The following is a 27583-nucleotide window of genomic DNA, read 5'->3' as shown; positions in this document are numbered from 1 at the left end:
GGGACGTGGATATAACGCTCTAGATATTGTTGGTAAACGTTCGAGTTTAACAATAAACAACAACGATAATCTGTGTTTTCCTTGCGCGCTCGTGACGGCACAGATTTATAACGAGCGTGGAAATGTGCGTACGGGCGAGTTGCATGCGAGATGGAACGCGGTGAGAAAACGAAATTCGTCGTTGCAACGCGAACTCGCCGTCGAGTTGACGAAAAAAGTCGGTATCGCGATTCCGGAAGTCGGCTGCGGAATTAGGGAAATTGAACATTTCCAACAATATTTAGCCGCGGAAAATGTCGCGATAATAGTTTACAATTCCGACACTTTTGGTCGCGGGGGTAAACCGTTATTCGACGGAACAGCGGTGCTAGCCTCTCTACATCGAGAACCTATATCTCGATTAAATATTTTATTTGTCGCCGAATCGCGTCATTATAGCGTGATTTTAAATTTAAGAGCCGCTGCTGGAAGTAGAGGGTATTGCATTCCGTGCAACGTAGCTTATCGCAGTGACGCGAAAGGGCATCGATGCTCTAATAAATGCCCGCGTTGTAACATGGTTCCAACTTGCGAGAGATTCGAACATGAGCGAATACGCTGCACGGAATGTAATCGCGAATTTTTTAATCGCGCGTGCCTCGAGCGTCATCGCGCGCAAAAATCGTACGACGGGCATTCGCTTCAAAGCGTTTGTAGCGTTATACGATTTTGCGGCGAGTGCGGTCGTGTAATCGAACGAAAGAAACAGCACGAATGCGGCGCGGCTTTCTGTTTCACGTGTCGTTCTCACCAACCGCTAAATCATTATTGCTGCATGATGCCGATCAATCGAGCTTCGAGTAGCATCGTGGGTCGCTCTTCGGAAGAGCATTTCGAAGATCAAAATGAGGATGAACACGTGTCGAAAACAGAAAACCGCTCCGCATTCGTGTTTTACGATTTCGAAACACGACAGGATGAAACGCTTCGAGGTACCGCTAATGTAAAAATTCACGTGCCCACTCTCTGCGTCGCGCAGCAGATTTGCGAATCGTGCGCGGAAATAGAAGATATGTCGGTGCGGTGTCGTTGGTGCGGTATCCGCGAATTTACATTTCGTCACAATCCTGTTAAAGAATTTGTAAATTTCGCGACGCGTCCGACGACATATTTTAAAAAAATAATTTGTATTGCTCATAACGCAAAATCGTTCGACGCGCAATTTATCCTCCGATATTTACCATAGTAGAAAGCGGTATTTCGACAGAACCTCGTGTAATTTTGAGCGGTACTAAAATCATAGTACTAACGGTAGGAAATACGAAATTTATCGACAGTGTTAATTATATGCCGATGCGGTTATCCGAATTACCAAAAACTTTTGGGCTGGCGAATACTTTGGATAAAGGCGTCTTTCCGCATTTATTATATAACACGCTCGATAATCAATTCTATGTAGGACCGTTGCCGGGCGTCGAGTATTACTCTCCGGAAACTATGAATACGAAAGAACGCGAACAGTTTTTAGCATGGCACGACGAGTTAACCCGGGCGAATTATATTTTTGATTTTCAACTCGAGATATCGCGCTATTGTCGCAACGACGTGGATATTCTTAGACGAGCGTGCATGGCTTTTAGGAAAATTTTCCTGAGGCGCGGAAAAGTGTGCCCGTTCGAGGAATGTACAACAATCGCTTCCACGTGTATGAGGGTTTTTAGAAAAAACTTTCTGCGTGAAAGCGAGATTGGTATAATTCCACCGGGTGGGTACAGACACGCGAATACGCAATCGCGCAAAGCACTGCGTTGGCTGGTGTGGATGGAGCGAGAGCTCGGACATCCTATAAAGGTCCGTTTATACATATCCGTACCGTGTCCGTACCGTGTCCGTACCGTACACGTCCGTGCACGGATGCTAGATTCGATTCCATATGATTAAATGTAAGTATTTACACTATTCCGTATCCGTGCCGTCCGTGTCCGTACCGGCACCGCAGATATCGTTGGCGACGATATTTTCACGGACCGGACGGCACTGAACGTGTCGGTACTGACAAATGTAAATAGGCTTCAGTGTAGCATTCAGATTTTTGAGTCTCATTTTGTATCAATCTGCGATATTGAGAGCATTCTTTTAAAATAAAGAAATGGATTATGATAGAATTATTTCAACAAAATTGATAGAATTAGTGCAACAACACATCGAATTATACGATCTTTCCCATCCAAAATATCTTGATGGAATTTATAAAGAAAAACTGTGGCAGAGTATTTCTCAAGAACTTGACCAACCAGGTAATTTTACTCATGATAAATATTATTTTACAAATAAATTTTTATATTCATTAAACATCATTTTATTTGAAGAAAAAATACACAATTCTCTTCAAAAATTTATACATATGTAGGAACGTGTTTTCGCTAGCCGGTTCTCTCCATCTTGTATATTGTTTTCGTATTTTATTATCAATTAAATTGAGTAACACATTAAAAGCATGTTCTGACATTCTAAAATATTGATAAAATTTAGTTGCATCATAAAAAAATTCTTTATATGTAAAATGTAAAAAATTCATCTTTTGTTTTTCGTTTTGTCCATGCTTTATGAACCCATAAAATCCGTTTTTTTTTTTTTTAAGATTTCTTTTCGTCTAAAATTAATGCTATTACCGCTAATTCGTTTATCGATAGCTTTGCCATGTTCACAGTTCAGATGTATGTCTCAAGACTGATGTTTCAAAATATTCACGGATGCGAGCCGGATATGTGTAAATACTCATATCGAATCTTGCCGGTACGGTACGGACACGGTACGGATACGGTACGGATATGTATAAACGGACCTTTAAGGTACGGACCTTTAATTTACACATATCCGGCTCGCATCCGTGAATATTTTGAAACATCAGTCTTGAGACATACATCTGAACTGTGAACATGGCAAAGCTATCGATAAACGAATTAGCGGTAATAGCATTAATTTTAGACGAAGAGAAATCTTAAAAAAAAAAAAAACGGATTTTATGGGTTCATAAAGCATGGACAAAACGAAAAACAAAAGATGAATTTTTTACATTTTACATATAAAGAATTTTTTTATGATGCAACTAAATTTTATCAATATTTTAGAATGTCAGAACATGCTTTTAATGTGTTACTCAATTTAATTGATAATAAAATACGAAAACAATATACAAGATGGAGAGAACCGGCTAGCGAAAACACGTTCCTACATATGTATAAATTTTTGAAGAGAATTGTGTATTTTTTCTTCAAATAAAATGATGTTTAATGAATATAAAAATTTATTTGTAAAATAATATTTATCATGAGTAAAATTACCTGGTTGGTCAAGTTCTTGAGAAATACTCTGCCACAGTTTTTCTTTATAAATTCCATCAAGATATTTTGGATGGGAAAGATCGTATAATTCGATGTGTTGTTGCACTAATTCTATCAATTTTGTTGAAATAATTCTATCATAATCTATTTCTTTATTTTAAAAGAATGCTCTCAATATCGCAGATTGATACAAAATGAGACTCAAAAATCTGAATGCTACACTGAAGCCTATTTACATTTGTCAGTACCGACACGTTCAGTGCCGTCCGGTCCGTGAAAATATCGTCGCCAACGATATCTGCGGTGCCGGTACGGACACGGACGGCACGGATACGGAATAGTGTAAATACTTACATTTAATCATATGGAATCGAATCTAGCATCCGTGCACGGACGTGTACGGTACGGACACGGTACGGACACGTATAAACGGACCTTTATTCACGCAGGGCGTACCCGCGAATATCGCGTACTCGACGGCACACTCGTCGACGGATATTACGAATCGTTAGAAAACGGCGTAACGCGACATCACGTGTTTCAATTTCACGGATGTTTTTGGCACGGTTGCCCGTCGTGCTTTAGAATCAACCGCGACAGTAACCTCTCCGTAAACAGTGAACGTAGGGATACGATCGATTTGCGTTATGAGCATACAGTCGCAACGACATATCGTCTTAGAAAACGCGGATACACGGTGACGGAGAAATGGGAGTGCGATTTTGATCGTGCGATGGCTGTAAATAGCGTAATGCGGGAATATTTACAGCACCATCAAATGGTTGAAAACGAACCGCTCAATCCGCGCGATGCGTTTTACGGCGGCCGTACGGGGAATGTCGCGACTCGATATGAAATTACGGGTACAGAGAAGATACGATACATCGATGTATGTTCTCTGTATCCGTATGTTTTAAAAACGGGTACTTTTCCGATCGGACATCCCACGGTGTATGTCGGGGAGGAATGTTCGGTGCTAATCGGAGAAGGCCCGAATTACAATTTTGACTCCGTCGAAGGCCTCGTACGTTGCAAAGTACTCGCACCGCGCGATCTCTTTCACCCCGTGTTACCGTATCGCGTACGCGGAAAATTGTTATTCGCGTTGTGCCGCAGTTGCTGCGAAACATTTTCACGCGAAGATTATAAACACGGGCCTTCCGAACGTGAATTTACGGGTACATGGGTATCGTGCGAATTGCGCAAAGCGCTTGAAAAAGGTTATTTCGTGTCGGAGGTTAGCGAGATTTGGCAGTACAACGCAACACGCTACGATCACGGTACGCGGCAGGGTGGGTTATTCGCCGAATATATTAATACATTTTTAAAATTAAAACAAGAAGCCAGCGGGTGGCCGAGTGAATGTACCGATGACGAGGCTAAAGAACGATATCTTCGTGATTACGAGGAAACCGAAGGTATCGTTCTCGAAAGTAACAATATCGCGAAAAATTCGGGATTACGTTTGGTCGCGAAGTTGTGTTTAAATTCTTTTTGGGGGAAATTCGGCCAACGACCCAACCTAACGAATACCGAAATCGTAAAAACTCAGCAACGATTAGCGAGTTTGCTCACAAGCCCCAAACATGAAATAACCGAAATACTGCCGGTAAACGAAGATGCGATGTATGTTTCATGGCGACTGCGGGAAGAGGCCGACGTTCCCTCGCCTCTTACCAACGTCGTTTTAGCGGCGTACACGACGGCGCTAGCGCGATTAGTGTTGTATAAATATTTAGAACGCTTAGATCGACGCGTTTTATATTACGATACCGATTCTTGCATTTATGTAAGCAGCGATGATCCTTCCGAATACGAGTCGCGTACGGGTAATTTTTTGGGCGATATGACGAACGAACTCGAAAGCTATGAGTCCGGTAGTTACATCGAGGCGTTTGTATCCGGTGGCCCGAAATTTTATGCTTACGTTGTTCGCACACCGGAAGGACTCACGCACGAAGTTTGCAAAGTAAAGGGTATAACCCTAAACTTTGCAAACTCATGCTTAGTCAATTTTAATAGTATAAGAGAATTAATATTGCAAAAAGAGCGAGAGGGACGAGAAGAGGAAAGTGAAGAAGAAGAAGAAGAAGGAAAGTCACATAGAACATCGATAAATCTACGTTTCAGAGCAATTCGGCGTACGGCTTTTCACGAGTTAATAACTCGCGACGAAGTGAAAGCTTGTACTCCTGTGCTATTGAAACGTAGATTTATCAATAGTCGTTGTTCCGTTCCTTACGGTTACGCGATTCGATAATTTTTACAGAATTGTTCTTTCGCTGTCGACGGTTAGCGTGTGTTTTCCGACTTTATATAAATAGCTTTAAGTAGATTTATAAATTTTTGTAAAAGTATAAATAAAAAACTTTTTTATTTAATTTAAGAAAATATTGCTAGTTTTAAAATGTAAAATGTATAATTGTATAAAAACCATGTAAAAACTATGAAAAATTTAAGAAATAAAAACGAATATTTTTATTTTTCTCAAATCATGTACTTTTATTCGTAAAAATAAATGTTTTCTCGCATAATTTTTCTTAAAGATTTTTCTTCCTCCTAACTTACTTTCCCGTATAAAACCCTCATTTTTTCCGAGAAAAAAAAGCGTTTCATCGCGCGAAGTAGCGTTTCCACTCTTGGACGCTGGCGCGAGCAATTTCGGCGGTTGCGCTTGTCCAGCGTCTCCGCGGACCGAATCAGCTTGTTCGAGTCCGCGAGTTGTACGCTAGCGCGAGCAAGCGGTCACCGCCGCCGCCGCCGCCGCCGCCGTCAGTGGGCAGTAAGCTTATCGCGTCATAGTGTTTCGCTGATTTTTTTCGTTTATGAAGGCGCGAGCGAACGGCGAAGAGTTCATTTCGCAAGATGGACATACGCTGGAAACATCCTTGGACGTCTATCGTCAGCGGTCCCACTGGATGCGGCAAAACGGTCTTTGTAAAAACTTTTCTCAAATATCTATCCGAAATGGCCGATGTTTCTTTCCAAAGAATTTTATTTTATTACGCCGAATGGCAGGATGCTTATCGACAACTTCAATACGCGTTTGAGAAAAAAGAAAGGAACGCTGCGGGAAAAATAAAGAAAAATGCAATCGAGTTTCGCGAGGGGTTGCCACAAGCGCATGATTATTCCCACGATCCTCTCACACCAAAGTTGGTGATAATCGACGATCTTATGAGAGAATCATCCTCGTGCGACGTCATCGTGGATCTTTTTACAAAGGGTAGTCACCATAAGAATCTCAGGGTGCCATTACATGGAGCGTAACTGGCGTAAAGCGTAACTCATGTAAATTTGCGCCGACCAATCACATCGTCCCAAGCTTCCGTCTAGTAACTTTATGCTTTTTACGCTATGACCGTTACGTCGAATCCAATTTCTGGCGTAAGAAACGCAGATATGTGCGTATTGACGTTTCAGCTCGCCATCTTGTATTCATTAATATGCACGTGTGCACGAGTGCTCTCAAATTGGTCGTATTGTGCTTACTTCTAAGCTATTTTATTATCTGGAGGAAGTATCCTATCAAAGGTCTGCTTATTTATTTGCTTATTAACAAAGAATCGAGTAAACGGGTGTCTATTAACACTTTGTCACGTTTTTGATGAGATTCATCACGATCCGGCCGTTGCTGGCCTCTCATCTTTTGTTCTCATCACTGTGCCTTTTTAAGGAAAATACCTTTTTATTTGTTCTACCAGAAAATCCACTGTGGAGACAAAGGACACTCATTCCAAGGAACAGTGCCCTCGGTTTTGAGAAGCCCCCAACTGCGTGTGTTATAAAGATGAATAATCAAATCAGGGTAAGTTAACAAATATTTAATTTTTTATATAATAGCTTTTTAGCTTTTTTATATCTGTCACTGCTCACAGCATGTCGATACAAAATTTTAAGGTTGCAGTTTGTTATAAATAGGTCTTACTCTTGCTACTTGCATTTTTTACATTTGAAATCTTTGTTTTCTCTTTCTCAAATATCTAATATTTATCTTGTTTTAAATGCATGAATTTTTGAAAATTTTAAAGCAGCATGAACATCTTAATGTTTGCATTGCACGCTTGAATCCTTTCAGCACAAATGTGGGTATTGTGGGTGGCTGTTCAGTTTTACCACTAATTTTTTCGAGCATGAATGCTTCAAACATTATGTGGAGGACAAAGATCGCATTTATATAGATGAAAATAATGTTGTGACAATACGTATGTTTACTGCATTCTTTTATTCTTCGCGCATATTTTATTGTATTATAATAATTAAATATATCCATTTGTTTAATGATCTAAGGCAATACAAAGACTGCGGAAGATCCTGTATGTACAGACACTTTGGATGAACTCTTGATTGGAGCAGTGAAGGCAAGGAAGGGTCTCTACGACCATCGTATACCTCCTAATGAAAGAACCAATTTACGTAAAAATGCGTTGTGGACAGAAGTTTCAAATACTCTAGGAGGTACTATCTATATCTTTTGTGAATACAAATATGCAAATATTTTATACATTATAAATTAATTATGAAATTAAATTTTTAGGGGCTTTTAATCCAGAGGAGGCTAAAGCTCGTTGGAAATATTTGAGAGATAATTACATAAAAGCTCGCAAAAAGGTTAAAGGCTACATTCCCAGTGGATCGGCAGCCAAAACTAGTGCATCAAAGAAACCTAAGTTTAGATTTTATGACATCATGACATTTTTGAACGACTTGCTTGAGACACGACAGTAAGTTCTTTAAGCTCTTCAAAATAGATGTACAAGACAACTTTTCATGTTCGATGCGCTCACATAGGATGCTATATATATACATATATTTATTTATTTATTTATTTATTTATTTATTCCAGGACTGTGAGTTCATTGCCAAATGATGTTGCTGAAAGTGAAGAATATGGAACACTCGACCAATACGAGAATTATGATAATGTGAGGTTTGATATTTCTCCTCGGACGCCGACTACCATTCATGCCTCTCCACCAGCACTGAGTCCTACTTCTGATCCTCCACGAACGCCCACACCAACTCTCGTTTCTCCGCGGCCGTCAACGTTCAGAAGCGTCTCTCCAACAGTCATCAATATGACTTCGCGAATAGCGGCCACAAATTCAAGAAGTTAGTATTAGTTATTATGTTTTTCTCCCGTGTCTTTTGACGATAATAACTGTACACGTATTGAAATATTTATCGCTACAATAATATATTACTATCTTGTTTTCAGGATTGTTGCAAAGTGCTGACTATGCGGATGTACCCCGACAAATGTCCGCACTCAAAAGTAAGTCAAATTTTAAGAAAAATAAATTTTAACAAAGTAAATATATTATAAAATGTAATTGGAATATTTTAAAAATAAATTATTACAATAAAAATTTGAGTTGAAAATGAAATAGTTCATTTACTAAGATTAATAATAATAATAATAATTTTATTTAAATATTAAAATTTCAATATACCTTAATAAAATTTTAATCAATAAACATGTATGTATGTTTATATTGTGTTCACGCAAGCATATAACATGATTGATGTATTAAAAGTCTTACATTATGTTTCAGAGCAAAAGACCGATGTATTACAAACTGCTATAATAGAAGCCTTAAAAGAACCAGCACACATTGTTGATCCGCTAGATGGATTTCTAGCACGGTTGGGAGAAGGCATGCGAAGGTTGTCATATCGCGACAGAAGTCGCTTAGAAATACAATTTCTGACGTTTCTGCTCGCCGAAGAAGAAGAAAAATTGCATCGTAAGCAGCTTACAACGTAGCGTAGTACGTGATGCGATGACGGAAATTTCGCTCCCGATTTTACGATTCTCCGATATTATGTGCGTCTTAATTAAATTTAAGTAAAATATTTAAAATTATATTAAAATTATAAATTTAAGTAAAATATTTAAGTAAAAAAATGTATTATATTTATAATTATTAAAAAATTTATTATACTTATAATTATAGTGAAAAGAGACTTAAAAATTTGAAAATATCTTATAAAAATAAAACACAAAATAAAACACAAAATATGTTTATCTTTATTATAAATATACATATAATATACATATATATATATATATATATATATATATATATATATATATATATATTACCATTTTAAAAATCATTGAGCAGAACTTTTTTCCATTGCCAGGGTACTGCCCCGTTGTTTTCGAAATATGTAGCAAAGTCGTCTCGAATTCTGGAAGCAAGACGGGTATGAGTGTTTGTTCTATTAGCATTGTTTATTTCTTGCAATGCACCGCTTGTCCTTAATTCCACTTCACTGAGAATACGACTATAACGCCTTTCGGAGAGTGGCAATTTATTTTCATTCTGAATCACGAAATTATGCAAGCATACAGTCGCTTGAACAATTTTGACTGCAATAGAGACAGATGCGATTATCGGTCGACGATAAATTCGCCATTTCGCTGCTAAAATGCCAAACACGCTTTCAATCATTCTTCGTGCTCGACTGAGACGGTAATTAAAGACTTTTCTTTGACAATTTAGACGTCCGCTTCGTGGATACGGCCTCATCATGTAATGAGTCAAAGCGAATGCTTCATCCGCTACTAATATAAATGGTAATGCTGGCCCAGAAGATTCAATTGGTCTCGGTTGTGGCAAAGTCATTTGATTTTGTTGAAATCGCTGACCAAAGTTTGAATGCGTGAAGATCCCGCCGTCGCTCTGTCTGCCTTCTCCACCAATATCAACCAATGTGAAACAGTAATTGGCGTCACAAACCGCTAATAAATTAATACTATGACTTCCTTTGTAATTATAAAAAGTTGAGCCACTGTGAGGAGGTGACTGAAATATAGAAAATGACCATTTTCATTTCTTTAAGTAAATATAAATACTAAGTACATTATTTAAACATCGACTTACCTGTATTATTACGTGCTTTCCATCTATCGCACCTATGCAATGCGGAAAATGCCACTTCGTCGCAAAATCATTGGCGATTCTCAGCCAATTCTCTTTCTTTATTTCAGGGAAAACTGACTTGTGGAGAGTATTCCACAATTCCTCGCATGTTTCAGTAATAATTTTTGAGACAGTGGTTATTCCAATCCGAAAAGAATAAGCTATTGAAGTCATACTGTCCCCAGATGCTAAATAACATAAGCATACTAGAAGCCGGGTACGGGGGCATATTGGATCTCGAATGACAAACTGTTTTTCAATGAGTGGCCCAATAACATTCAACAACTGATCGAACATGTCTACGGACATTCTACAATAATTAAAAAACATTTCGTGATCTCCAAACTCCATTTCTCTGACCAGATTATTACTGGCACCTTGCAATAATCTTTGTCTTTCTCTAAATATCGGACGCACCCACATTTTATGATGAACTTTTTCCTCTTGATGCATCATCAGTTTCCATATTAGAAACAGTTTGAATATATGTCGTTTCTCAACTTTCCGCTGTTGAAGTGTTTGCTTCATCTTCTTCCACTTTTGCCATTTTTTCCATATAATTATTAATATTATGTTAGGATCCATTATGGTGTTTTCATCCATTATAATTTGTTGATGTCAATTCCAGTTTTCTGTGTATTTGTGCCGTAAGATGAATCAGCATGAGCGCAGGTAGAAGCGGTTTCTGTTGTTCTTGTCCACTTGTAAAACCTGAGCAGTGTGAAGAAGCGACTGTAATATAAATGTGGATCTGCTCGATGCTACAGCAAGTACTGCGAGCACTTAATTGTATTACGTATATATATTCTTCTTACCTTTCATTTATTATTTAGATTACATATATATTTTCTTATCCCTCTTTTATTAATAGCATTTAATGGTAAAAATATTAAATGATCTGAACGGAAAATGCAGTGACACACGTGCCATGGACTGTTTTAAACATCCAATTAAATTTTTCAGTTTTTCATGTATAAAATATTTATCATCAAAATATGCGCACGTCATACGCGAACACAAAGCATGGGTTTTACATGACGCGTATTTTTCGTCACTTTTCGAGATGGGTAGGTTACGAAAACCAATCGCAAATCGATTTAACATTTCCGTTAGATTGTACAACGGAAACCCTGATCTACAATTGGTTGAATTAGTTACGCGTTGCGCTCAATACGCTCCATGTAAATGCCGTCCTTCAGATTAGCGTAACCGTGGCGTAATTTTTATTAAATTACTAGAACGCTATATAAAATTACTAAATACGCAAATTACGCTTTACGCCAGTTGCGCTCCATGTAATGGCACCCTCAGCGTTATACTTATCACGCATAATCTATTTCACCAGAGACGATGTCAGCGCGACATATCGCTTAATACCAATTACATCGTCGTCTTCAAGAACCCGCGCGATCGCGCTCAAATTCGTCATCTCGCGCGACAGGTGTACCCCGATGACCCAAAGTTTCTAGAAGAAGCATACTTTGACGCAACCTCGCGCCCCCACGGATATTTATTACTCGATCTGAAACAATCGACTCCGGACAAATATCGATTTCGGACAAGCATCTTTCCCGACGATGCGTTGCGTTACGTCTACGTACCGCGCAGATCCAGCGTATAAAAAGTATGCACCATCGCTCGCGAGATGACAGTTGCGAGTGACTTTCTCACGATGAAAGTAGCGGCGTCGGACGGTGCAACGAAAACCGCTAGACGTTCGATCGGAAAGAGAAACGTTTGTCTTCTAGAGGCGCTGTGTCATCTGAACAAAAATCAACGCAGCTCCTTCCTGCGAACCGCGGACGAAAAATTTATTCGCTGTATTTGCGAATGCGTTTTCAACACGCTCAATGGTAACGTTGCGCTCGAACGGCGCGAAAAAAATCGTCTGAGCAAATACAAAACGACGCTACGTCGTATCGCGTCAAAGCGCGGAAATTGGAAGAATAAAAGAAAGCTATTGGTACAACGAGGTGGATTCTTATCCTATATTATCGTTCCTCTATTAGAGGCCTTATTTTCGCGAATCATAGACAAGGTGACGGCTTAAAACACAAGAGAGAAAATAATATCGAGTGTTATGGAAAGAGCGAAAAAAATGGTTTTAATTTCTACGGAAAATCTCGAGAGAATGCAGCGTCAATTGCATCAACCGACTACCGACTACGGCGCACCGCTCGTGGAAAACACACCGGACGAAAGCGTTAATAATAATAATAATAATAATTATAATTCCGTACGAACACCCGGAACCGCTCTATCCAGACTCGATGCGGAGATGAGTCGAATTCTTAATTCGCCCTATCTGAACGACGAAGCCGAGAGATGGAAGATGTACAAAGAGGCTCTTTGGCGATATCTTCACTTTGTACGAGTAGCACACGGACGACGAAATCAAGACGCGCGTAACGCCGAGGAAGAAGAAGAGGAAGAAGACGCGATGGACACTCGCGAAGAAGAAGTACCGCCGAGCGATCTCTCATTCGCTCCGGGCTCTAGTCGTGCGAGAAGCCTCCCGAAAGAACACGACGCGAGTCCAATGCTGCCAGAAACGAGCGGCGGCATCACACTAATACAACCGAGAACCGATGACGTCACCCTATCCGTGTGAGCTCGACCCGGTCGACCAATGGAAGAGAACGCCGTCTCCCTTCCACCGAGCCGACGCAACAGACGATAAATGCTAAGAAGTAAGTGTTTCTAAGGCATGTGGCTGGAATATGAAAAATCCCGTGTTCGAGATTTGCTTCTCGCAACTTTCTTTTCTTTTTTCCGCATTTGTTTCTAACAGTGTAAATTATCAAATAATCTTTTTTTTGCTTAAAAAATAATAGTTTATATTTATTAATAATATTCGCATATGTTAAAACTAACAATTTTTGAAATAATTCAGATTTGCTATTGTCAATAGAAAAATGAAGTTATTTTGCAATATTGCAACAAAGTGTAAATTTAACATATACTATGTTCTTGCCATTCGCCTTATTCGTTTAGCCATGCTTGCTTTGGCATTTATGTCTATCGACTCGAAAGATTTTACATACCTGTAAAACTTTTAATTATTTCCCAACTTACAATTAGTCACTCGCGTCCTGATATTTTTTCTCCCGTTCAATAATTTTCTATTCGTACATTCGGAGAATCCGAATAGTGAGATCAATAATGTACTTAATTTTCGTACACTCTAGTATCTCAATCTGAGATCGGTGTACATTTTAACGTGTCAAATGTAGACGAATTATTTCTATATAAAAGATAATTAAAATTTTCACACCAACAATCTATGATATATGCTTCATATGCCATATTATATTTTATTCCATTTTTAATCATTTATTTTAAATTACTGCATATTAGCAGAAGTTACTGTACTATGGAGATGAGTGGAGGAGACGGTAACATATATTATAAATGCAGTCAGATTTATTGTACTCTTGTTAAAATATTGTAAAAATAATGTATTATTAGTAATTATAATAGTATTTATTAGTAATTATAATAGTATTATTAATAGTGGTCTTCCGCACCACCTTCGAGGTTCCACTAACGGCGCGTTAGGTTTTTTTAGTGGACCTTCGCCAGGAGCCCTATTATACCACATTTCATTAATCTTTCTATATATTTCTTTTATACATATGTGATGTCATTTGCAGACATGTTAGTAATATTTTATTTATCTATAAATATGTGACGGGATAGAGAGTTAGCACGAGATAATTGATTTTATTTGAAATTTTATTTTTTATATATGTAAAATAAATCTTAATATAAAATTATCACAATATGCCTAGTCAATATATATTTATTATAATGTTATCACATAAATTAGATTAAAAAACATATTATTAATAATAATAATAAATCAATAAGAAAAATATAAAATAAAAATATAAATAAAAAATTAAAAAATAATAAAAATATCGTCAAAAATAATAAAAATATAAATAAAAAAAAATATAAGTATATTGTATAAGTAATATAAATTAAAAAATAAAAATATAAGTATATTGTATAAGTAAATAAGTTAAAAAATAATAAAAATATAAATAAAAAATACAAAAAAAATATTAAAAAATAAAAGTTTGTTAAAAAAATAAAATTAATATTAATATAAAATTAATATATAAAATTATTTTTATATTTATCTAATATTTTTTTAATTTATATAATATTTTTTTATTATGATATGGCCTCTCCGCCCTGGCCACCTCTCGGTCCCCACTCACCTCTGCCACCCCATCCACCTCTGCCGCTCCATCCACCTCTGCCTCCCCATCTACCTCTGCCTCCCCATTCACTTCTTCCACCTCGCTGGTGATACCAGCGAGCGCGAGACTTTCCGCCTCCTCTCCTTTTTTCTAAAAAATAAGCACATTTACAGATAAGTACTATATTAAATAAAACAATCATGCATATAAATTAATCATTTAGTTACAAAAAATAAAAAAAAATAATAATGTACCTCTTGTTTGTTCCTCCGGCTGCTGCTGCTCTTGGATATTTTCTGTGTTTGTATTTTACTGCTGCTGCTGCTGCGTTGTTGCACCACTACTTATTAACAAATGCAGCTGCTGCTGCATTTGTACCAATTTTTCTTGTTGATGCAACATTTGTTGCATCAACTGTTGTACAGCAGCATCTTTCTCCTCCAGCGTCATACTTTCCACTCTTTGTGTCATGTCCTCTGCAAAAATTAATATATATTTATTAAATTAGTAATACATTTATGAGTTTAAAAAAAATAAAAACTGTTATATATGTATAAGAGAGGAGAAAGAAACTAAAGATTAAACATTTTGCTAACAAAATAAATAACATGAAAAACGGTAGAAGAATTATGAGCTACAGCTAAATAATATGTGTTAACCTTTCTTATATTTACAAAATTGTCTTTAAGAATATAAACAGTTGACTATTCGACCATTCTCAATATACATAAAATTAAAAGAATCAGCAATTTTAATATTCAAAATACTAAAATTAAAAATTTTAATCTTTAAGCAAGATTTAATGTAAATTTTTTTAAAAAGCTATACTACTTGAGAAACTTACAACATAGAAACAATAGATTGAGATTAACGATTATTGGAGTAACGTTATATTATAATAAAGATTCTCTACGTAGAATAGAGAAAATATTAGGAATAGGAATAAATATTAGGAAAATTAAATTGGAATTATTTTATTTGAAATAAGATAACGAAATGTATTAATTATTCCTAATTCTTAACACATAATTCTAGTCATAATCAATCTAGTCATCACTCTTATGCCGTTTTTCATATTATTTAATTAAAAATTTTATTTTTAATTAATAAATAATAATAATTTATATTTCTTATGATGATTTTAATAATAATTTAATTTTCTACTTACGATCCATATTTCGCAATATTCTTCAAATCGACTTTTCCGTCAAGTGTATTAACTGATAAGGAACCGAAGGAACTAGTCTGATCTCTGTTTGTACGCGACTTATAAACACTGTGACGATGCGCCTACCACTCATCGTCCCTAGCGACCGACCAGACGTAGGCTCGACGCCTATGACGCCCACGAGCGCTCGCGCCTATGCGACGCCCCAGCGTGGGGACCGCTCCCACTGCGCGACCGATACTCGCGGGTGGGAGGCCCGAGCCGGGTATATAAGCCGGCTCGGCCAGCATAACGACACCTGTCCCGATCCGGTATCCGACCAGACCACATCTCTGGGTGCTCCCGAGATATACCTGCTCCGATTTTCCGCCGACAGGGCCGGGTTCTCCCGCTCTGCTGCCAGGGTTTCTCCCGGCGTTCGGTCTCTCCGATTTTCCGCCGACAGGGCCGGGTTCTCCCGCTCTGCTGCCAGGGTTTCTCCCGGCGTTCGGTCTCTCCGACTTTCCGCCGACAGGGCCGGGTTCTCCCACTCTGCTGCCAGGGTTTCTCCCGGCGTTCGGTCTCTCCGACTTCCCACCGACAGGGCCGGGTGCTCCCGCCCTGAAGCCAGGGTTCTCCCGGCTCGCAGCGCGCTAGGCCGTCCTAAAGGAGACGGGTGCTCCCTCTCCTAAAACCAGGGTTCTCCCGGTACGCGGTTGTATTATATAGAGTGTAGTTAACGTTAGTGTAAGTGAACGCCATAGACCTTAAGAGGGAACGTCCGCGCAGAAGCGCACTTTGTATTCTTCACCACAATTGATTGAATAAACGCAGCTTTAATATATTTCATGGAGTGATCGATCAAGCTTCCCTCCTTCTCTCGAATCCTGACTCCGGCGAGCAGATCCGCGGCGTCGAGAAAGGCGAACCGTTACATGGCGCCCGAACAGGGACTCGACTAGAGGAAGCTACGATCGGCATAAAACTCCATGCCACGGTAGATCGACTATATCTCCAAGCGAGAGGCCATCGAGGAGCTAGCCGCGCAAGAACTATCGACCGAGGGAACTCTCGACGAATTACGAAAGCGGCTGCGGCGATTTGTGGCACAGAACCCCTCACTATTTGAAAACCGCGTTGCCACGGGATCCGGGAATATGCCGCTAGACACCGCTAGCACGAACCCCGGCCCGTCCACCGTCATAGAAACACCCATGGCCGACCCAGCAAAGGTCATGAACCAGATAAGGAAATGGGGGCTCCACTTCGACGGAAAGGACCCGCTGGCCTTCCTCGAGCGCGTGGACGAGTTGCGGCAAGGATACGGGTGCCGAGACGATCAGCTGTTGCTGGGGTTGCCCGAAATGCTAAAAGGCGACGCCCTCTTGTGGTATCGAAATAACCGCGATACCTGGACTACCTGGAGGGAGTTCTGCGACCAGCTCCGCGGGCATTATTTGCCGCCGGGCTACCAGCGCCGGCTCCGCCGGGACATACAAGGCCGTTATCAACGGCCGGACGAGCCATTTCAGGCCTACGCCACGGCGTTGTTGACCATGATGCGCCGGGCTGGGGGCTACACCGCGCGAGATCAAGTAGAGCAACTACATGAAAACATGGGCCCGGAGTACCAGCTGTACGTTCAGCTGACCGACGCTACCACTGTGGGCGAGCTAAGCACCAGAGCCGCCCAGTTGGAGGCCATAAACCACCGTCGGACCGAGCGGACAGGAACTCCCGGCTGCAAGACCGCCGCGGCTGCCGCTTACAGCCGGGATGAATGTTGCTGGCGGTGCAAGCAGCGTGGGCATACACGTCAGGACTGCCGACGGCCGGCCAAGAAGTTTTGTTCCCGTTGCGGGAAGGATGGCGTCCTGACTCGCGATTGTCACCCACCGTCGGGAAACGCCAGCCGGGCCGGGGACGTTGCGGCCGCCGCCCAGCCCGCCTCCGAATGAGGTACCAGCCCCGACCGCACCTCCGAGTTCGGATTCTACAACATACGCGCTGGGCGCTGCTGGACTCAGGTTCCGAACTCTCGTTCGTCGATCAGGCAACGGTACGCCTGTGCGAAGGCAGCCCGTACCACCTAGAAGCCGCGACCGATCGGGTCGATCTCGCCGACGGGACCAGCGTCCCTATCACCGAAACTATAGTCCTGCCCATCTCCGTGCAGGGACACACATACACTCACCGCTTTGCGGTACTACCCCGCCTGGGTAGTCCGATGCTGATCGGTGTCGATCTGTGGGCAAAACTGGGCATCACTCTGCCTCCTCCTCCGCGAACCGAGACATCAACCACGGCAGCGACCAGCCTGGTGGCCGCCAGCACCCACGCCTCGCCATCAGAAGAGGCGCGTCTGAGAACCTTTCTAGAACGCGAGTTACCGAGCTTTGAGGCCATCAAGGGGCCGACCGATCGCGGGGCCCACCATATACGGCTCAAGCCCGTGACGCCCATCAAGCAGCGATATCGCCCCCGAAACCCGGCCATGCAAGCTATTATCGATCGGGAGGTCGAAAGCATGCTTGCCGAAGGCATAATTGAGCCGTCCAACAGCCCGTGGAGCTCTCCGGTTGTGGTCGTACGGAAGCGGGACGGATCCCACCGATTCTGCATCGATTTCCGCAAGCTCAACGCCGCATCAGTAAAGGACGCCTACCCGCTGCCACATATTGCCGCAACACTGGACAAACTCCGTGGGGCCCGGTATCTGTCCACACTAGATCTAAAGAGCGGGTACTGGCAGATTCCACTCACGCCAGAGAGCCGACCAGCGACCGCGTTCACGGTACCGGGAAAAGGATTGTTCCAGTTCCGAGTTATGCCATTTGGCCTGCACTCCGCACCGGCTACTTTCCAACGGCTACTCGACTCCGTCCTAGGTCCGGAATTGGAACCACACGTCTTGGTGTACTTGGACGACATCGTGATCGCAAGCCGGACCTTCGAGGAACATCTACAACACCTGGCCGAAGTTTTCCGGCGCCTACGCCAGGCCAAGCTCCGCCTTAATCCCGCCAAGTGCCACTTCGGACGGGAGAGCCTGCGCTACCTTGGTCATATCATCGACCGAAATGGAGTCCGCACCGATCCGATCAAGGTGGCCGCCATAACCGGATGGCCTGCCCCCACCACAGTCCGCAAAGTCCGCCAGTTTCTGGGGATGGCCTCGTGGTATCGGCGATTCATACCGGACTTCTCGACGGTCGCCGCACCACTGACCCATCTCACCAAGAAGAATGTACGGTGGTCTTGGGGGCCCGAAGAAGACCTCGCGTTCAGACGGCTCAAGGCAGCGCTGACTTCGTCTCCCGTACTAGCCTGCCCCGACTTCTCGAAACCGTTCCTGCTGCAAACTGACGCCAGCTCACACGGCCTCGGGGCCGTTCTGACCCAACAGCTTGCAGAGGGAGAACGGGTGATTGCCTACGCTAGCCGCACTCTCAATGGCGCCGAGCGTAACTACAGCGCCACCGAGCTCGAGTGCCTGGCCGTAGTTTGGGGCATTCGTCGAATGCGTGGATACCTGGAGGGATACCGGTTCGTCGTCATCACGGACCACCAGGCCCTCAAGTGGCTGCAACAGTTAGAGGCCCCGACCGGCCGACTGGGCCGCTGGCTGTTCGAACTGCAGCAGTTCGATTTCTGTATACGATACCGGCGCGGGACGCAGAACCAGGTGGCCGACGCCCTGTCACGCGAGCCGCAGGTCAGCGCAATCACTCCACGTCCCGCCTGCCCGTGGTACCGACGACTCCTCTCGCGGGTGCGGAGTCAGTCCGCAGAATACCCTGATTACGATATACGCGACGGACAGCTGTACCGGCACGTGCTACACAGCCTGGATTTCCACGACGCACCCGCCGCCGACCAGTGGAAACAATGCGTTCCTCGAGACCAGAGGGAGGACCTCCTGCGGCGCCTACACGATGATCCCACGGCCGGACACCTGGGCGTAGCCAAGACAGTCGCCCGCGTCGCGTCGCTCTATTATTGGCCTAGAATGTTCCGGGAGGTCGCGCGATATGTCCGCCGCTGCCCCACCTGTTTGGCATACAAGCCACCGCAGCAACGACCAGCCGGACGACTACACGCCACCCCCGTCACCGAGCCGTGGCAACAGGTGTCCGTAGATTTGGTGGGTCCTCTACCCCGGTCTGCGAAAGGGCACACCTGGCTACTGACGGCCCAAGACCGTTTCAGCAAATGGATAGAGCTAGTACCCCTGAGACAGGCCACGGCTCCCACTCTCGCCCGCGAAATTACAAGGCGAGTCATCTACCGGCACGGGTGCCCGCAACGCATCATATCGGACAATGGAACGCAATTCACATCGCGACAATTCCGGACCATGCTCGACTCCTTCGGGATACGACACCAGACCGCGCCGGTGTACGCACCGCACTGCAATCCGGTGGAACGAGCCAACCGGACGATCAAGACCATGATCGCGCAGTACGTCCAGGGACGTCACCGAAACTGGGACGAACATGTCGACGCTCTACAATTCGCCGTAAACACCGCGCGGCACGAGGCCACCGGATATACGCCAGCCTTCCTTACTCATGGCCGAGAACTGGCCAGGCCGGATCCGCGCGACCGCCGGATACCGACCAACTCTAGGAGCCCGGAGGACGTCTGCCGACAACTCGACGAGGCCTTCGAAGTCGCCAGGATCCACTTGGCACGCGCCTTCCAGCGACAGGAGCGCCACTATAATCTCCGGCGTCGCGACTGGCGGCCAAAGCTGGGCGACCGGGTGTGGAAGCGGGACCGCCCGCTCTCCAACCGAAGCGAAGCGTTTAACGCTAAGCTAGCGCCCAAGTTCATCGGGCCCCTAGAGGTGCGGAGGATCCTGTCACCCGTTATCGTCGACCTGCGGGGCGCACAGGGCAAATGGTACCGTCACGTCCACGTTCAGGACCTCAAAACCGGGCCCACAGACGAGGAAGAACCGTCCGACGGAGAGGGGGAATAGCCGAGCACGCCGACCGACGCGCCCGCCCTACGGCACGACTACTGTCAGGGACACAGTCCCCGTACCGACTCCGGCGCGCTTGCCGTACGGACGGACTACTGCACGCATTCCTGACTCCCACTCCCGGCCGCTTTCCCAGCGTCGGCACGCCGGCCGAGAACCGACACGTGCCGCATTCCATCCCCACTCCGGCCCCTTCGAGCTTGCCTATATAAAGCCGCCCGGAAATAGAGCTTTTAGTAATCCTTCGCTATGTCCAACGAACAACAAATAGCGGACGCCCTATTCGGGGAAATCTCCGACAGCGCGAGCGAGTCCGGTCAGACCGAGACCACACCGGATTCCCAGCCGACGCCAGGGCCTCGACCAGCCCCGAGCCCCCAACCAACGGCGGAGCCACCAGCCAAGCCGCCCGATGCCCCGAAGCGACCCGTTTCTCGGCCGCCTCGACCCGGGACATCAGTACAACGCTCGGACCGGGAGAACCGCCAAAAAGCGATCCTGCTCCTCGCCCCGCTGCCACCGCCAAAGCCCAGGCGACGGTCGTGCGTCGCGACCGCCGTTCGCAGCCGACCACCCACCCGGCCGCCCACCGAAGCCAGCCCGGGTAACCCGCCAGGGCCAGCCACGCCCGACTCGCCGCCGGCCTTTGTCGCCGGCCCCGATAAGGCCGCCGTTCCGGCACCCGGGTCTACCACGCCCGGCGCATCGCCCGTCGTCACCGGCCCCAGTCGGCCTCCGCCCAGGCTCATCAGGCGCCCCGTCCCGGCCAGACCAGCCTCAACGCCCGGGCCAGCCATGCCCGACCTGCCACCAGCCAGTTCCGGCCAACCCGCGCTCACCAGGTCTATCGGACTGGGACCCCGGCAACCTGGGCCCCAAGTGGTGACCGTAACACTGGGCGACGGCACCAAGGTCGAGGTCCCGCTCCTCACCACCATCCTCGGCCGGAAGTACCGGATCCTCACCGCGACCGGACGGTGGATCATCCGGTTCGACCGCCGTGGCCGTCCCCGTAGCGTACAGCGCTTAGGTTAAGCATAGGTTAAGGAGTACGTTGTAAGCCTAGGTTAAGAAAAAAAAAATAATAAACACAGAAAATTCAAGTCATTTAAGCCAGAGTCTATTCCTTGCGTTAGCCTAAGAGGGGGGGTGATGTGACGATGCGCCTACCACTCATCGTCCCTAGCGACCGACCAGACGTAGGCTCGACGCCTATGACGCCCACGAGCGCTCGCGCCCATGCGACGCCCCAGCGTGGGGACCGCTCCCACTGCGCGACCGATACTCGCGGGTGGGAGGCCCGAGCCGGGTATATAAGCCGGCTCGGCCAGCATAACGACACCTGTCCCGATCCGGTATCCGACCAGACCACATCTCTGGGTGCTCCCGAGATATACCTGCTCCGATTTTCCGCCGACAGGGCCGGGTTCTCCCGCTCTGCTGCCAGGGTTTCTCCCGGCGTCCGGTCTCTCCGATTTTCCGCCGACAGGGCCGGGTTCTCCCGCTCTGCTGCCAGGGTTTCTCCCGGCGTTCGGTCTCTCCGACTTTCCGCCGACAGGGCCGGGTTCTCCCACTCTGCTGCCAGGGTTTCTCCCGGCGTTCGGTCTCTCCGACTTCCCACCGACAGGGCCGGGTGCTCCCGCCCTGAAGCCAGGGTTCTCCCGGCTCGCAGCGCGCTAGGCCGTCCTAAAGGAGACGGGTGCTCCCTCTCCTAAAACCAGGGTTCTCCCGGTACGCGGTTGTATTATATAGAGTGTAGTTAACGTTAGTGTAAGTGAACGCCATAGACCTTAAGAGGGAACGTCCGCGCAGAAGCGCACTTTGTATTCTTCACCACAATTGATTGAATAAACGCAGCTTTAATATATTTCATGGAGTGATCGATCAAGCTTCCCTCCTTCTCTCGAATCCTGACTCCGGCGAGCAGATCCGCGGCGTCGAGAAAGGCGAACCGTTACAACACAATTGAGGACGCGGATCAACGAAATCGCTCTGCGCTCGAAATCGTGTAAAAATATCGTCTAAACGTCTCGAAGCATGAAAATTTTGAAAGTCGCAAGATTAATTTTTTTTAAACATAGGCTTGTAGAGAATGATGAGACGAAACTTTTTTCTATTTGCAGTTTTTTTGTTCGATGCTTATTTTTAATAATAAAAATAAAAAATTGAAAAATTTTTATTCCCAAATTCAATAAGATTTTAAGATATAAATCGTCGTAATTTTGCCAAATTTTGTTGAAATTGTTTAAAATTTGGTATATCTGCAAATGACACTACACTTGTAAATGACAAGAGTAAAAAGAGTATCTTGTCTGCAAATGACACCACACTTGTAAATGACAAGAGTAAAAAGAGTATTTTGTCTGCAAATGACACCGCACTTGTAAATGACAAGAGTAAAAAGAGTATCTTGTCTGCAAATGACACCGCACTTGTAAATGACAAGTGTAAAAAAAGTATTTTGTCTGCAAATGACATCACATATGTATAAAAGAAATATATAGAAAGATTAATGAAATGTGGTATAATAGGGCTCCTGGCGAAGGTCCACTAAAAAAACCTAACGCGCCGTTAGTGAAACCTCGAAGGTGGTGCGGAAGACCACTATTAATAATACTATTATAATTACTAATAAATACTATTATAATTACTAATAATACATTATTTTTACAATATTTTAACAAGAGTACAATAAATCTGACTGCATTTATAATATATGTTACCGTCTCCTCCACTCATCTCCATAGTACAGTAACTTCTGCTAATATGCAGTAATTTAAAATAAATGATTAAAAATGGAATAAAATATAATATGGCATATGAAGCATATATCATAGATTGTTGGTGTGAAAATTTTAATTATCTTTTATATAGAAATAATTCGTCTACATTTGACACGTTAAAATGTACACCGATCTCAGATTGAGATACTAGAGTGTACGAAAATTAAGTACATTATTGATCTCACTATTCGGATTCTCCGAATGTACGAATAGAAAATTATTGAACGGGAGAAAAAATATCAGGACGCGAGTGACTAATTGTAAGTTGGGAAATAATTAAAAGTTTTACAGGTATGTAAAATCTTTCGAGTCGATAGACATAAATGCCAAAGCAAGCATGGCTAAACGAATAAGGCGAATGGCAAGAACATAGTATATGTTAAATTTACACTTTGTTGCAATATTGCAAAATAACTTCATTTTTCTATTGACAATAGCAAATCTGAATTATTTCAAAAATTGTTAGTTTTAACATATGCGAATATTATTAATAAATATAAACTATTATTTTTTAAGCAAAAAAAAGATTATTTGATAATTTACACTGTTAGAAACAAATGCGGAAAAAAGAAAAGAAAGTTGCGAGAAGCAAATCTCGAACACGGGATTTTTCATATTCCAGCCACATGCCTTAGAAACACTTACTTCTTAGCATTTATCGTCTGTTGCGTCGGCTCGGTGGAAGGGAGACGGCGTTCTCTTCCATTGGTCGACCGGGTCGAGCTCACACGGATAGGGTGACGTCATCGGTTCTCGGTTGTATTAGTGTGATGCCGCCGCTCGTTTCTGGCAGCATTGGACTCGCGTCGTGTTCTTTCGGGAGGCTTCTCGCACGACTAGAGCCCGGAGCGAATGAGAGATCGCTCGGCGGTACTTCTTCTTCGCGAGTGTCCATCGCGTCTTCTTCCTCTTCTTCTTCCTCGGCGTTACGCGCGTCTTGATTTCGTCGTCCGTGTGCTACTCGTACAAAGTGAAGATATCGCCAAAGAGCCTCTTTGTACATCTTCCATCTCTCGGCTTCGTCGTTCAGATAGGGCGAATTAAGAATTCGACTCATCTCCGCATCGAGTCTGGATAGAGCGGTTCCGGGTGTTCGTACGGAATTATAATTATTATTATTATTATTATTAACGCTTTCGTCCGGTGTGTTTTCCACGAGCGGTGCGCCGTAGTCGGTAGTCGGTTGATGCAATTGACGCTGCATTCTCTCGAGATTTTCCGTAGAAATTAAAACCATTTTTTTCGCTCTTTCCATAACACTCGATATTATTTTCTCTCTTGTGTTTTAAGCCGTCACCTTGTCTATGATTCGCGAAAATAAGGCCTCTAATAGAGGAACGATAATATAGGATAAGAATCCACCTCGTTGTACCAATAGCTTTCTTTTATTCTTCCAATTTCCGCGCTTTGACGCGATACGACGTAGCGTCGTTTTGTATTTGCTCAGACGATTTTTTTCGCGCCGTTCGAGCGCAACGTTACCATTGAGCGTGTTGAAAACGCATTCGCAAATACAGCGAATAAATTTTTCGTCCGCGGTTCGCAGGAAGGAGCTGCGTTGATTTTTGTTCAGATGACACAGCGCCTCTAGAAGACAAACGTTTCTCTTTCCGATCGAACGTCTAGCGGTTTTCGTTGCACCGTCCGACGCCGCTACTTTCATCGTGAGAAAGTCACTCGCAACTGTCATCTCGCGAGCGATGGTGCATACTTTTTATACGCTGGATCTGCGCGGTACGTAGACGTAACGCAACGCATCGTCGGGAAAGATGCTTGTCCGAAATCGATATTTGTCCGGAGTCGATTGTTTCAGATCGAGTAATAAATATCCGTGGGGGCGCGAGGTTGCGTCAAAGTATGCTTCTTCTAGAAACTTTGGGTCATCGGGGTACACCTGTCGCGCGAGATGACGAATTTGAGCGCGATCGCGCGGGTTCTTGAAGACGACGATGTAATTGGTATTAAGCGATATGTCGCGCTGACATCGTCTCTGGTGAAATAGATTATGCGTGATAAGTATAACGCTGAGGGTGCCATTACATGGAGCGCAACTGGCGTAAAGCGTAATTTGCGTATTTAGTAATTTTATATAGCGTTCTAGTAATTTAATAAAAATTACGCCACGGTTACGCTAATCTGAAGGACGGCATTTACATGGAGCGTATTGAGCGCAACGCGTAACTAATTCAACCAATTGTAGATCAGGGTTTCCGTTGTACAATCTAACGGAAATGTTAAATCGATTTGCGATTGGTTTTCGTAACCTACCCATCTCGAAAAGTGACGAAAAATACGCGTCATGTAAAACCCATGCTTTGTGTTCGCGTATGACGTGCGCATATTTTGATGATAAATATTTTATACATGAAAAACTGAAAAATTTAATTGGATGTTTAAAACAGTCCATGGCACGTGTGTCACTGCATTTTCCGTTCAAATCATTTAATATTTTTACCATTAAATGCTATTAATAAAAGAGGGATAAGAAAATATATATGTAATCTAAATAATAAATGAAAGGTAAGAAGAATATATATACGTAATACAATTAAGTGCTCGCAGTACTTGCTGTAGCATCGAGCAGATCCACATTTATATTACAGTCGCTTCTTCACACTGCTCAGGTTTTACAAGTGGACAAGAACAACAGAAACCGCTTCTACCTGCGCTCATGCTGATTCATCTTACGGCACAAATACACAGAAAACTGGAATTGACATCAACAAATTATAATGGATGAAAACACCATAATGGATCCTAACATAATATTAATAATTATATGGAAAAAATGGCAAAAGTGGAAGAAGATGAAGCAAACACTTCAACAGCGGAAAGTTGAGAAACGACATATATTCAAACTGTTTCTAATATGGAAACTGATGATGCATCAAGAGGAAAAAGTTCATCATAAAATGTGGGTGCGTCCGATATTTAGAGAAAGACAAAGATTATTGCAAGGTGCCAGTAATAATCTGGTCAGAGAAATGGAGTTTGGAGATCACGAAATGTTTTTTAATTATTGTAGAATGTCCGTAGACATGTTCGATCAGTTGTTGAATGTTATTGGGCCACTTATTGAAAAACAGTTTGTCATTCGAGATCCAATATGCCCCCGTACCCGGCTTCTAGTATGCTTATGTTATTTAGCATCTGGGGACAGTATGACTTCAATAGCTTATTCTTTTCGGATTGGAATAACCACTGTCTCAAAAATTATTACTGAAACATGCGAGGAATTGTGGAATACTCTCCACAAGTCAGTTTTCCCTGAAATAAAGAAAGAGAATTGGCTGAGAATCGCCAATGATTTTGCGACGAAGTGGCATTTTCCGCATTGCATAGGTGCGATAGATGGAAAGCACGTAATAATACAGGTAAGTCGATGTTTAAATAATGTACTTAGTATTTATATTTACTTAAAGAAATGAAAATGGTCATTTTCTATATTTCAGTCACCTCCTCACAGTGGCTCAACTTTTTATAATTACAAAGGAAGTCATAGTATTAATTTATTAGCGGTTTGTGACGCCAATTACTGTTTCACATTGGTTGATATTGGTGGAGAAGGCAGACAGAGCGACGGCGGGATCTTCACGCATTCAAACTTTGGTCAGCGATTTCAACAAAATCAAATGACTTTGCCACAACCGAGACCAATTGAATCTTCTGGGCCAGCATTACCATTTATATTAGTAGCGGATGAAGCATTCGCTTTGACTCATTACATGATGAGGCCGTATCCACGAAGCGGACGTCTAAATTGTCAAAGAAAAGTCTTTAATTACCGTCTCAGTCGAGCACGAAGAATGATTGAAAGCGTGTTTGGCATTTTAGCAGCGAAATGGCGAATTTATCGTCGACCGATAATCGCATCTGTCTCTATTGCAGTCAAAATTGTTCAAGCGACTGTATGCTTGCATAATTTCGTGATTCAGAATGAAAATAAATTGCCACTCTCCGAAAGGCGTTATAGTCGTATTCTCAGTGAAGTGGAATTAAGGACAAGCGGTGCATTGCAAGAAATAAACAATGCTAATAGAACAAACACTCATACCCGTCTTGCTTCCAGAATTCGAGACGACTTTGCTACATATTTCGAAAACAACGGGGCAGTACCCTGGCAATGGAAAAAAGTTCTGCTCAATGATTTTTAAAATGGTAATATATATATATATATATATATATATATATATATATATATATATA

The 27583-nt window shown here is 43.3% G+C and overlaps 4 protein-coding genes across 9 annotated transcripts; 3 read left to right on the top strand and 1 right to left on the bottom strand.

Moving 5' to 3' along the window:
• The first annotated feature begins 6719 nt into the window (after positions 1 to 6719).
• Positions 6720 to 9343, top strand: LOC136997351 (uncharacterized). The gene is made up of 8 exons (XM_067348039.1): positions 6720 to 6857; positions 7028 to 7131; positions 7402 to 7528; positions 7614 to 7781; positions 7861 to 8047; positions 8170 to 8435; positions 8542 to 8598; positions 8879 to 9343. Exons 1-8 carry the CDS (start codon positions 6770 to 6772, stop codon positions 9088 to 9090), a joined length of 1209 nt encoding a protein of 402 aa, XP_067204140.1. The 5' UTR covers positions 6720 to 6769; the 3' UTR covers positions 9091 to 9343.
• A 61-nt stretch (positions 9344 to 9404) lies between these two features.
• On the bottom strand, positions 9405 to 14769 carry LOC136997349 (putative nuclease HARBI1). 4 transcript variants are annotated; one of them, XM_067348037.1, is made up of 3 exons: positions 10674 to 14769; positions 10214 to 10562; positions 9405 to 10135 (listed from the first exon to the last, which is right to left on the bottom strand). In XM_067348037.1, exons 1-3 carry the CDS (start codon positions 10853 to 10855, stop codon positions 9434 to 9436), a joined length of 1233 nt encoding a protein of 410 aa, XP_067204138.1. In that variant the 5' UTR covers positions 10856 to 14769; the 3' UTR covers positions 9405 to 9433. The 4 variants fall into 4 exon arrangements, with proteins under 4 accessions (XP_067204138.1, XP_067204136.1, XP_067204137.1 ...); XM_067348035.1 differs by having other exon boundaries at positions 10214 to 10963; positions 11068 to 14769; XM_067348036.1 differs by having other exon boundaries at positions 10214 to 11774; positions 11854 to 14769.
• Positions 14770 to 20843: 6074 nt separating this feature from the next.
• Positions 20844 to 21629, top strand: LOC136997015 (uncharacterized). The gene has a single exon (XM_067347130.1). The coding sequence runs from the start codon at positions 20844 to 20846 to the stop codon at positions 21627 to 21629; it is 786 nt and encodes a 261-aa protein (XP_067203231.1).
• A 1545-nt stretch (positions 21630 to 23174) lies between these two features.
• LOC136997348 (putative nuclease HARBI1) lies at positions 23175 to 27560 on the top strand. Of its 3 annotated transcripts, none has more exons than XM_067348032.1 (3): positions 23175 to 25111; positions 25191 to 26751; positions 26830 to 27560. In XM_067348032.1, the coding sequence occupies exons 2-3, from the start codon at positions 26110 to 26112 to the stop codon at positions 27529 to 27531; spliced, it is 1344 nt and encodes a 447-aa protein (XP_067204133.1). In that variant the 5' UTR covers positions 23175 to 25111; positions 25191 to 26109; the 3' UTR covers positions 27532 to 27560. The 3 variants fall into 3 exon arrangements, with proteins under 3 accessions (XP_067204133.1, XP_067204132.1, XP_067204134.1); XM_067348031.1 differs by having other exon boundaries at positions 23175 to 25897; positions 26002 to 26751; XM_067348033.1 differs by having other exon boundaries at positions 23175 to 26291; positions 26403 to 26751.
• The last annotated feature ends 23 nt before the right edge of the window (positions 27561 to 27583 follow it).

The sequence above is a fragment of the Linepithema humile genome, chromosome 1, assembly GCF_040581485.1.
Source record: "Linepithema humile isolate Giens D197 chromosome 1, Lhum_UNIL_v1.0, whole genome shotgun sequence".
Lineage (NCBI taxonomy): Eukaryota > Metazoa > Arthropoda > Insecta > Hymenoptera > Formicidae > Linepithema > Linepithema humile.
This window is presented reverse-complemented; position numbering and strand designations above follow the sequence as displayed.